At 41.3% G+C, this 13051-nt stretch overlaps 1 protein-coding gene across 3 annotated transcripts in view; it reads right to left on the reverse strand.

Moving 5' to 3' along the window:
- Positions 1 to 13051, reverse strand: part of PARP8 (poly(ADP-ribose) polymerase family member 8) — a 505058-nt gene that overhangs the window by 436998 nt on the left and 55009 nt on the right. For all 3 annotated transcript variants that reach the window (XR_004538173.1, XR_004538172.1, XM_033931570.1), the window contains exon 5: positions 3422 to 3492. Coding sequence is in view for 1 of the 3 variants with exons in the window: in XM_033931570.1 (XP_033787461.1) it covers positions 3422 to 3492 (71 nt within the window). In the remaining 2 variants the exon portion in view is untranslated. The remainder of the gene's footprint in view (positions 1 to 3421; positions 3493 to 13051) is intronic.

The following is a 13051-nucleotide window of genomic DNA, read 5'->3' on the forward strand; positions in this document are numbered from 1 at the left end:
TCAATTCCCGCAAGAGCTTGGAGAGATCATAATCACACCCCTACTGAAAGATCAAAAAGGCCCTATAGACGCTCCTACCAACTACAGACCTATCGCTTCGATCCCATTATATGTCAAACTGATTGAAGGACTTGTGGCTCAATACCTCACCAACTACCTATTCGACCATAATATACTTCACTCCTCTCAATCAGGATTTAGATCTCACCACAGCACGGAAACACTACTAGCAACACTACTAGACATAGCACGACAACACCTCAGTAAAGGACACAGGATCCTAATTATCCAACTGGATCTATCCGCCGCCTTCGATCTAGTCGATCACACCATATTACTCCAGATACTTGATGCAATCGGGATCTCAGGGGTGGTTTACAATTGGTTCCAAGGATTCCTCAAAACAAGAACGTACAGAGTTAAGACAAACAACACGAAATCTAACTCATGGTCAAATCCATGCGGAGTCCCGCAGGGGTCACCACTATCGCCCATTCTATTCAATCTCTTCATCTCCTCCCTCGGCACCACTCTAGACAACCTAAATGTAACATCATTCAGCTACGCAGATGACATAACTATTATCCTCCCCTTTGAAATCCAAGATCACACCTCAACAGGACACCTGGAAATAATTCTGGATGAAGTAGAAAAATGGATGACAAACCACAAACTGAAACTAAACTCGGACAAAACCAAATTCCTAATGCTAGAAACGGACAAAAACCCATCCATAACAGACCTAGAAATTAAAGCAACCAAATACCCAATCCAGACCTCACTCAGAATCTTGGGAGTGCTGATAGACAGATGCTGCACTATGCAGACCCAGATCAACAAAACTACCCAAAAAGCATTCTTCACAATGCGCAACTTAAGAAAAATAAGGAAATTCTTTGACAAAGAACACTACAGGATAATTGTACAATCCCTGGTACTAGGTCTCGTGGACTACTGCAATATCCTTTATCTCCCATGCCCCACAAACATGATCAAAAAACTTCAAACCGTTCAGAACACAGCCCTTAGACTAATTTACTCACTCGGAAAATTTGACCACATCACCAATGCCTACCTAGACTCACACTGGCTACCGATTCGAGCCAGAATTCAATTCAAACTATACTGTCTACTCTTCAAAGTAATTAACGGTACTGCACCCACCTACCTAAATGACCGCCTAAACCGTAACCTTCCAACCAGAACAAGAAGAACACTGACATCATTCACATACCCACCACTCAAGGGTACTCACCGCAAAAAGCTTTATGATAGCCTCCTGGCAACACATGCTGCAAAACTCGAACCTTCCATCACCAAATTGTTAACCACAACATCAGACCTCAAGACATTCCGTAAAGAAATCAAAACACTGCTGTTCAAAAAATATATACAATCTACCTAACCTCCCTCACCCCTTCCCCCAAGAAACCAAAACACTGCCGTCCAAAACATCTTCCGATGTTATTAAGTCTTTACTATCATTCTGTCATTAAGTCTCAATCCTCAAACTGTATTCTCTATTGTCATGTACCATCCTGGAAATGTCCAGTTCTCTTCTTATGTAATCCGCTTTGAACCGCAAGGTACAAGCGGAATAAAAATCACTAATGTAATGTAATGTAATGTACTTTTCTTCTTTACTTGTTTTCAAAAGAAAAGTAGTAGAACAGAAAGAAGAAACTTGAAATACTTGAAAAAGATTTATAAAAATTAAATGGAAAGGCAACTCAATGGAATAACAAAAGATACGTCTTCACTCCATGGAAAATTAAAAACTGATGACCTCGCAAGCTGGTGTCTGGCATGAAGGCATTTGTGCATGCACAGTGCAGGCAGTCTAAAAGTTTGCTAAAGCTTAAAGTGCTGCTACACTTTTCACTGTCTGTACCGTGGCTCCGTGGATGATGTCACCCATATGTGAAAATATGCTGCTTGCTTATCTAAGGATTATAAGCAGTCTACAAGCTGATGCCTATCTGTATTATCTGCTTTTAAATCTTGAAACAAGGTAAAATAGATATTAGATACCAAACTTTAAAAACTAACAAGGCACTTCTGTCCATTGGAGATAAATCAAATGACTATTTCACTCCTGTGAAACTATATGAAATTTTTAATGCAAAGCAAGATTCACCAGGATATCAGAAATTCATAGTTTCAGTTTATTAAAAATTTTGATCGTATTGCAATCTCAAGAAATTCAAAGCAATGTATAAAACGGGGAAGACTGACAAAACGATTAATAACAATGACAGACAATCACAACTAGTAAGCCACTAATTAAACAGGAGGGAGGCGGGGGGGAACTATAATTAGAATAGGAAAGATAAAAATAAAAGGTCAAAAAATGAAGAAGAAATTATAAGCAAAGCCTATAAGTTAAAGATATGAACTTCAATTTCACAGAATTGCAGTTATGATTTCATCATTTGTAGTTTCTGATCCTGAAGTCCTTTAATGAACCAACTGATGCAGATCACTGGAGGCTTTGTTGTTGTTGTTGTAGATCCAGCTCAGATCACAAGCTAAAAGAAAAGCTGCTTGCTTGGAATGTGCAGGAAGAAAAAGTTGTTTTTATAAAAAAAAAAAACAATAAATTAACTAAGAGGTTCTTTTATTAATGTGTGATAGCCATTTTAGCGTGCGCTAAATGCTAACACGTGCATAAAATATAATGGACGCATTAGCATTTAGCACGCGCTAAAATGGCTAGCACGCCTTAGTAAAAGGACCCCCTAGTAAAGGAAAGAAAACTCAAAATAAAACTCAGAACTGGTGCCCCAACAGACTGAGCAGAAATATGTAAAACCAGTAATTAAATAATGTATTATTTAATCTGAATTGTAGGAGCCTATTGTGAACACAAGCTGGCTGCACTTAAATTCATTAAAGTACTGTAGGTATTGTGAGGGTATATTCTTTCCTTCATATAGTTTGTAGAGGATTTCATTATCCACTTATTATTGCATCTTTCATGTAATCTTGAATGTATTATAATTATTTACTATTTACCTGCAATTTACTCTTCTACTGTAATATACTCCACTGGAAATGCCCAGATATCTTCTAAATTGTAATCCACCTAGAACCGCAAGGCACAGGCGGAATAGAAATCTCTAATGTAATGTAATGTAATGTAATGTAAGATTGATGAGATAATTGGAATATAAGTTCTTATAAGATCTTTGACCTTGATACTGTGTGGGACTCTCGGTGTGTGTGGGGGGGGGGTGTACATTCTGTTCTGTTGTGGACACTGAAGTACCAACAGTGTTTCACATGTTGTATTATCTTAAATTCTTTCTAAACAATTAAAAAAATAAAGAAAATGAACTTTGCACCTTCACTGCAACTGTGACAATTATGGGCAAACAGTACAGCATTTACTACAGTACGTTATATAAATAGAAAAACATACCTCACAGTTCTCCTTCTGAAGTTTAGATTTTATGGATAAGCAGTTGGTAACATCACTGGTTTTTCTCAATTCTAAAAGTAACATTAAATAGATTATCTCTCAAAATTTACCAGTTGGTAAAAATTTACCAGTTGGTATTTTGTTAGTGTAAAGTAAATAAGAATTTTTTCTTCTAACACTTTCTAATTCATATTTATTGATCAAGCATAGGATATTTTAAATTCTCATAATTTAATTCCTACTCTATCATTTTTCCTATATTTTGTTCCTAAATCTATCTGCACTTTGTTGCACCATATATGTTTTTATCATTACACAGTTTGTACTGATTATACTAAATGCAACAGATGAATCATATTCATTGTACATGCATAATTAGCGTGACCATTTAGTTTTTTTTCATCAAAACGGGACATCTATTAATATTCAGTCCCGCCCCCAATCCCACCCTAGCCCCACCCCATTCCCGCTCTAGCCGCACCCTCAATTTCTTCCATTCATTTTTCATGTACACACAATATCTTATTATTTCATATTGGTAACCATAAAATTAAAAAAACACAAAGCACCCTACATGCAGAGAAAATGTTAATTATCATTTATATTTGGAGGGTTTTCAAAGATGTCACCTCAGCAACTATAGAAAAATAAACAAATATAGTGCAGAATATAGACAACAGATATAAATTCTCAAAACTGACACATTTTGATCACTAAATTGAAAATAAAATCATTTTTCCTACCTTTGCTATCTGGTGATTTCATGAGTCTCTGGTTGCGTTTCCTTCTGACTGTTCATCCTTTCTTTAATTTATTTATTTCTGAACTCAGGCCCAACAATTGTCCCTTTCTATTCCCTCCCTCCTTCCTTCCTATGTCCTTAGTGCCCACAGTGCCTCCTTCCTATGCCTCCTTCATATGTCCTTAGTGTCCCCAGCGCCTCCTTCCTATGTCCTTAGTGCCCCCAGATCCAGTGTCGGTTCTCCTTTATACCTTTGTTCCAGTCTCCCTCTCTCTCCCTCCCTCCTCTGTTATGATCTTGCCTCTCTCTGCTCTTCCTCAGGGTCTCGCCCTCTCTGCACCTCCCATAGTCCTGCTTCTGCTTCCTATCTTTCCCCTTTGGTCCAGGCCTTTATCTCTCTAGTCTTTCTTCTACTTACAACCCTCCTCCCCTTTCTCTGCCTCTTTCTCTTCTTCCTTCCTCTCTCCTTCCTATGTCCCCCTCACTGCCTTCCAGCCATTGTCCTAGCCCCTCCCCCAAAGCCAGCCTGCCTGCCTCTCTCAAAGCCAGCCTGCCTACCTTCCTCCCTACCGCGCCCGATCCCACCACCCCCGATCCGCTGCCACTGCTTGCCGTCAAAAATCCTTCTTCCCTGGCTTCCAGTGCCGTCATCTGACAGTATGGCTGGTTAGAGCTGGAGCTCCAACCTGTTTGAGACTTAAAACCTCCCGATTTAGCACTAGCACCCCTTTTCCCGGCCCTTACCAATGCGTTCCTGCAATTGCAAGAGTGGGGTAGCAGAGTGATGCCGCCAGAAAGGAAACTGGAGATTGACAAGCTACCACTGGGAGCCCTGCACCACATTGGAGCGGTATCTAAAATGGCAGTGCGAGGCTCGGGTGATAGCGATTCCAAGCTTGAATCGGGTCAGGATGAACCGTGGGCTGCCTCCCAGTCTCCTACCTCGGCTGCAATAACAAAAGCCGATCTGCAGCTGTGGGCCAGTGACTTTAAGTGAATTAAGGAAGCGGTTCAGATTAGGCAGAATCCTTCTTCCCGATGTCTGACATCGGAGAGGATTGGCTGGCCCATAACTTCCTCTCCGATGTCAGAATGGATGTCGGGAAGAAGGATTCTGGATGGCAAGCAGCGGCAGCGGAATGGGTGGGGGTGGTTTTAATAGGCGCTGGAAAGAGGCTGGTAAGCAGCAGCGGCGGTGGACCGAGGGGGGGTTGAATCAGGTGCAGCAGGGAGAGGAAGCAATCGCCTGTCCCGTTGTCCCCGCGCACAGCTTTGGGACGTTGTCCCTGAAACAGGACATTTCGGCGTCCCGAAGCTGTGTGTGGGGAAAACAGGACTGTCCCGTTGAAAATGGGACGTATGGTCACTTTCTGCATAATGCAACTCAAAATTATATGTGTATAATTGCGCATGCATAATGCAATTGAAATTATGATTATCTACAAATTTCCTATCCTTGAATCCTGTTAGGCCCGTCCAGACAGCACAGTTGCATTACATTACATTACATTACATTAGGGATTTCTATTCCGCCTGTGCCTTGCGGTTCTAGGCGGATTACAATAAAGATGATATCTGGGCATTTCCAGTAGAATTACATTACAGGAGAAGAGTAGATTACAAGTAACAGTGAAGAGTTACAATACATTCAATATCGCAGCAGATGTAACATAGCAACAGATTACAATAAAGAAGATATCTGGGCATTTCCAGTAGAATTACATTACAGGAGAAGAGTTAATTACAGGTAATAGTGAAGAATTACAGTACATTCAATATCACAGGAGATGTTACATAGCAACTGAGTCAATTTACAACTGGTGGAGAATAAAGAATTACAATATATTCTAGATTACAAAAGATGTTACATGAGCTGAGTCAAGTTTCTTCGGGTGGAGAGTAGCATCATATGCCTATAAGCGGAGGTGTATTTATTGTTTTGATGATTGCATGATGTTGGTTAATTAATGTTGATGATATGGACAGTAGGGGTGTTTAGTTTGGGTTGGATAAAGAGATTCTATTCCCAAAGGAATTGATTGGGAACTCATTAGATGGCGGTTTAGATTGATGGGAGATATTTTTTGAACAGTAGTGTTTTTATTTCTTTTCGGAACTCTTTTATGTCTGTAATTTCGATCAATAATTTTGAGATGTCGGAGTCAATATTAGCTGCCTGTGTCCCTAGTAGGTTGTCATAAAGTTTCTTACGTCGAGTACTATTGAGAGGAGGGTAGGTGAAAATGTTCTGTGTTCTCCTTCTTCTGGATAAGAGATAGTAGTGAAAATGGTTGTTTAGGTAGCTGGGTGCCGCGCCGTGGGTTACTTTGAATAGGAGACAGTAGAGTTTGAATTGTGTTCTTGCTTTTATTGGTAGCCAGTGAGATTCTAAGTATGCTTTGGTAATGTGGTCGTATTTGCTGAGTGAGTATATGAGTCTGAGGGCTGTGTTCTGGACGGTCTGTAGTTTTTTTATTGTGTTGATTGGGCAAGGTAGGTAAAGGCTGTTGCAGTAGTCTACCATACTTAGCACGAGGGATTGGACAATGATCCTGAATTGGTCTTTATTAAAGAATTTTCTTATTTTTCTCAGATTTCGCATTGTGAAGAATGCTTTTTGGATGATTTTATGGATTTGTGTTTGCATAGTGCAGCATCTGTCTAGTTGTATTCCCAGGATTTTGAGGGAACTCTGTATTGGGTACTTGATTGAGTTTACTTCCAGTTCTGTTAGGGATGGTTTTTTGTCCTTCTCTAGTAGTAGGAATTTAGTTTTGTCCGTGTTCAGCTTCAACTTATGATTTGTCATCCATTTTTCTACTGTTTCCATTGTAGTTTTCAGGCGTCCTGTGGAGATGGGGTCGTGGATGTCAAATGGAAGGAGGATGGTTATGTCGTCCGCATAGCTGAATGAAGTTATGTTTAGGGCATCTAGGGTGCTGCCTAGGGAAGCAATGAATAGGTTGAAAAGTGTGGGAGAGAGGGGAGAGCCTTGTGGCACTCCGCAGGGGTTAGACCATGGTTCTGATAGAATTTCTTTTGACTTGACTCTATATGTTCTTGTTTTAAGGAAGCCTTGGAACCAGTTGTGCACTTTACCTGAGATTCCTATTGCGTCTAGAATCTGGAGAAGTATGGAATGGTCCACTAGATCGAAAGCCGCTGAGAGATCAAGTTGGATGATTAGCAATCTGTTTTCTTGGCTGAGGTGTCTTCGGGCTATATCTAGTAAAGATACCAGAAGAGTTTCTGTACTGTGGTTAGTTCTGAATCCAGATTGGGATGGATGTAGGATGTTGTGGGCTTCTAGGTACATGGATAGTTGTTGTGCCACTAGACCTTCTATTATTTTGACGTATGTAGGGATAGAAGCGATTGGCCTGTAATTTGACGGGTTATTTATTAGACCTTTGGGGTCTTTCAGTATAGGGGTTATTATGATTTCTCCAAGGTCTGGTGGGAACTGGCCTTCCCTGAGTGTGGTTTGCAACCACAACATGTAGCTAGCTTTGAAGTTGGTGGAAGCTGTTGCTAGTAGGTATGATGGGCAGTTGTTCAGGTCGCATGAGGACTTGCAGTATTTTTTATATAGCCTGTCCAGTTCTGACCACTGGGTTGTAGGGAAGTTGGTCCAGGACCTGTCTGCTGAGATGGCTTCATCTGTTGTGGGTTTTATTAGAATATCTTCTATGTTGTTTTGTGAGTTATTGAATGTTGTTCTGATTGTGATGATTTTATTTTTGAAGTGATCTGCTAGTTGAGAGGCTGTTGGTGTTAGGTTTCCCTGGGTGGCTAGGCTTACCATAATAGGTGTTATCCAGGGACAGCAGGCAGCTATTCTCACATATGGGTGACATCATCGACGGAGCACAGATGCAGAAGCTTCGCAAGCACACTTGCTTGTAGAAACTAGAAATTTTGAGTCGACCGCACCACGCATGTGCGAATGCCTTCCCGCCCAGCGTAGAGATCGTCTCCTCAGTTCAGATAGCTAGCAGAGAAGCCAACCAGGGGAGGTGGGTGGATTGTGAGAATAGCTGCCTGCTGTCCCTAGATAACACCGTTACGGTAAGTAACTGTGCTTTATCCCAGGACAAGCAGGCAGCCTATTCTCACATATGGGTGATCTCCAAGCTAACCAGAATGGGTTGGTGGGAGTGTTGGCAATTTAGGAGAATAAATTTTGTAATACTGTTTGGCCAAACTGTCCATCCTGTCTGGAAAAAGTATCCAGACAATAGTGAGATGTGAAAATATGAACCGAGGATCAAGTAGCAGCTTTGCAAATTTCATCAATGGGAGTAGATCTGAGAAAAGCTACGGAAGCTGCCATTGCTCTGACTTTATGGGCTGTGACTCTACTGTGGAGGTGCAATTCAGCCTGGGCATAGCAGAATGAGATACAAGCAGCCATCCAATTGGAGATGGTACGCTTAGAGATAGAATGCCCCAACTTGTTTGGATAAAAGGAGACAAAAAGTTGAGGAGCAGTTCTGTGTGGTTTGGTGCGTTCCAAATAGAAGGCCAAAGACCGTTTACAGTCCAGAGTATGAAGAGCTACTTCTCCAAGATAAGAATGAAACTTCAGAAAGAACACTAGAAGAACAATGGATTGATTGAGATGAAATTCCGATACCACTTTAGGAAGGAAATTTGGATGAGTACGGAGGACCACCTTGTCATGATGAAACACCGTGAAAGGTGGATCAGCAACAAAAGCTTGCAGCTCACTGACTCGTCAAGCAGAAGTGAGGGTGATAAGAAACACTACTTTCCAAGTGAGATACTTCAGATGAGCCTTGTCAATTGGTTCAAATGGAGGCTTCATCAGTTGAGCAAGGACAACATTAAGGTCCCAAACCACAGGAGGCGATTTGAGAGGAGGTTTGACATTGAAAAGTCTTTTCATGAATCTGGAAACCACCAGATGAACATTTTAAGGACACAGTCACCGAGGCGCAAAAGAATGAGGTACAAGAACAAGAACCGGCGTGGCTCACTGTAGCGGTGAAGAAGCTATCAGAGACAAGAAGACTTTGTTTAAGGAATGGAAAAGGTCAAAAACGGATGAAAACTGGAAAAAGCACAAACAACATCAAAGCAGATGCCATAAGGCAGTAAGAGGGGCCAAAAGAGACTAAGTGGAAAAAATGGCCAAGGAGACAAAAAAACTTCAAGCTGTTCTTCCGCTATATTAAGGGGAAAAGACCTGTGAAGGAAGCGGTGGGGCAGTTGGATAACAATGGAATAAAGGGAGTGCTAAAGGAGGACAAAGCCATCACCGACAAACTGAACACATTTTTCACATTGGTATTTATTAAAGAGGATATACATAACATACCAGAAGCCGACAGGCTATACGCAGAGGTATGCAGGCAGATTGATAGGCTTAAAAACAATAAATCCCCGGGACCAGATGGCATCCATCTAAGAGTAATCAAGGAACTGAAAGATGCTATAGCTGAACTGCTTCAACTAATAGCCAATCTGTCAATTCAATCAGGAAGGATTCCAGAAGACTGAAAAGTGGCAAATGTTACGCCAATCTTCAAGAATGGTTCAAGGGGAGATCCGGGAAACTACAGACCGGTGAGTCTGACCTCGGTACTTGGAAAGATGGTAGAGGCGCTGATAAAGGACCACATCATTGATTACCTTGACGGACACAATCTGATGAGGACCAGCCAGCACAGCTTCAGCAAAGGAAGATCTTGCTTGACGAACTTGCTGCACTTCTATGAGGGAGTAAACAGGCAGATTGACAAGGGTGACCTGGTCGACATCGTATATCTGGATTTTCAGAAGGCGTTCGACAAGCTTCCAGAATGAATGACTACTTCGTAAAATTGCGAGCCATGGAATCAAGGGTGAAATACTCATGTGGATTAAAAACTGGCTGGCAGATAGGAAACAGAGAGTGGGGGTAAATGGACAATACGTGGACTGGAAAAGCATCACGAGTGGAGTGCCGCAGGATTTGGTGCTTGGACCCGTGCTCGTCAACATTTTTATAAACGACCTGGAAATTGGTACGACAAGTGAGGTGATTAAATTTGCAGACGATACAAAGTTATTCAGAGTAGTGAAGATGCAGGAGGATCGCGAAGACCTGCAAAGGGACATAAATACGCTCGAGAAATGGGCCGTGACATGGCAAATGCGGTTTAACGTGGATAAGTGTAAGGTGATGCATGTCCGTAACAAAAATTTTATACACGAATACAGGATGTCCATTGCAGTACTTGGAGAGACCCCCCAGGAAAGAGACTTGGAAGTATTGGTCGACAAGTCAATGAAGCCGTCCATGCAATTCGTGGCGGAGGTGAAAGGGTGAACAGAATGCTAAGAATGATTAAGAAGGGGATCACGAACAGAACGGAGAAGGTTATCATACCGCTGTACCAGGCCATGGTATGCGCTCACCTGGAATACTACATCCAGCACTGGTTGCTGTACATGAAGAAGGACACAGTACTACTCAAAAGGGTCCAGGGAAGAGCAACTAAAATGGTTAAGAGGCTGGAGGAGTTGCCGTACAGTGAGAGATTAGAGAAACTGAGCCTATTCTCCCTTGAAAAGAGGAGACAGAGGGGACATGATCAAATCATTCAAGATAATGAAGGGAATAGACTTAGTAGATAAAGACAGGTTGTTCACCCTCTCCAAGGAAGAGAGTATGAGAGGACTCTCTTTAAAGTTAAAAGGGGATAGATTCCGTACAAACATAAGGAAGTTCTTCTTCACCCAGAGAGTGGTAGAAAACTGGAACGCTCTTCCGGAGGCTGTTATTGGGTAAAACACCCTCCAGGCATTCAAGACAAAGTTAGATAAGTTTCTGATGAACTAGAATGTACGCAGGTAAGGCTAGTCTCAGTTAGGACACTGGTCTTTGACCTAAGGGCCACCGCGTGAGTGGACTGCTGGGCATGATGGACCACTGGTCTGAACTAGCAGTGGCAATTCTTTTGTTCTTATGGAAAGGAAGTCTGTTTAAGGTGATGCTACCGGCAGCATCCCCAGCCCAAGGAAAGTTCCAAAAAAAGACCAGCGTGCAGATGCCGCATAAGCAAAGACCTTATTAAGAACTCAAAAACAATGCTTTTTACTTGGAAAGGAAACATAACTTCAAAAACACCATTCATATTAGACAATACTCCTCTTGAATCTGTCCCCCAATTGAAAATTCTTGGAGTAATAATTGATGTAGATCTTTCATTTCATAGCCATATTAGCGAAATAGTTAAATCTTGCTTTTACAGACTACGGCTTCTTCGTTCAATTTCCTCCCTCTTAGATCCCAAATCAATTAATATTCTAGTTCATTCTCTAATCATCTCAAAATTAGACTACTGTAATTCCCTTTTAATCAACATAACCCAGAAAGAAAAGAGACGGCTCCAAATTATCCAAAACACTGCAATTAAACTAATTCACAAAGCAAAAAAATATGATCATGTTACCCCATTATTTATTAAATCACATTGGCTCCCCATCTCTCATCGAATCACTTTCAAAGTTATATTTCTGGTTTATAAAACATTAATCTTTAACGAACCCCAATTTATATCAAAAATGATTGTCCCATACAACTCTTCTCGCTCTCTAAGATCATCCTCATCGAACTTGCTTTCAATCCCCTCGTTGAGCATTATCGGCACAAGACGAAATGATATGTTCTCCGTGGTGGCCCCTTTATTGTGGAACGCCCTTCCAAATTTTATTAAAAACGAAAAAGACCTTATCTCTTTTAAAAAAATTTTAAAAACATATTTATTTCAAGACGCATTTGATTTATGATAGATCTTTTCTAAATTCTCGTATTCTACTAATAATTAATAAAATTTCTACCTTACCTCACCCCATGTTCACCTAATGTGTTTTCCTTTTTATGTGAATGTTAACAAATATCGTAATTGTAACTTTCCCCCTCCTTCCTACTCATTCGTGTCTGTCCAAAATGTCTGTCTATTGTCTAGCCCATTTAAACTATATGTATTACCACGATCTGTTGTTTTTTAAACTGTACATCGCTTAGATATTGTAATAAGCAATTCATCAAATGTAATTAAACTTGAAACTTGAACTCAGAGAAGATCATAAAGGGCATCTGCCACATAATCTACAGCTACCATCACCAGCTGGGAACAGGCATCCTCGTCCGCAGAGGACACAGGGCACAATCTCGTGCGATAGGCATGCAGCATAAAGGAGGCTGCCACCGCAGACTTGATACTTTTAGAAGCTAATGTCCACTCTGCAATCCTGGGCAATGCTTAAGCACTACTCCCCCAACACTAGGGAAAAGCTTAGTCATAGCTTTAGAGAGCCGGAAAGACCAAGAAGCTGTTGATGGAATGAAAAACATAAGAACATAAGTAATGCCTCTGCTGGGTCAGACCAGAGGTCCATCATGCCCAGCAGACCTCTCACGCGGCAGCCCATCAGGTCCAGGACCTGTATAGTAACCATCTATCTATACCCTTCTATCCCCTTTTCCTTCAGAAAACTGTCCAATCTCTTCTTGAACTCCAATCACGCCCTCTGGAAGTGCATTCCAGGTATCCACCACCCGTTGGGTGAATAAGAACTTCCTAGCGTTGGTTCTAAATCTGTCCCCTTTTAATTTTTCCGAATGCCCTCTCGTTCTTGTAGTTGTCGAAAGTTTGAAGAATCTGTCCCTCTCCACTTTCTCTATGCCCTTCGTGATCTTGTAAGTCTCTATCATATCCCCTCTAAGTCTCCGCTTCTCCAGCGAAAATAGCGTATGAAATGTTTTCCATACCTTTTATCAAGCATGTCGCTCTCTTCTGAACCCTCTTGAGTACTCACCATATCCTTTTTTAGGTACAGCGACCAATATTGGACGCAGTACTCCAGATGTGGGCGCA

This window comes from Geotrypetes seraphini, chromosome 1 (genome assembly GCF_902459505.1).
Source record: "Geotrypetes seraphini chromosome 1, aGeoSer1.1, whole genome shotgun sequence".
Lineage (NCBI taxonomy): Eukaryota > Metazoa > Chordata > Amphibia > Gymnophiona > Dermophiidae > Geotrypetes > Geotrypetes seraphini.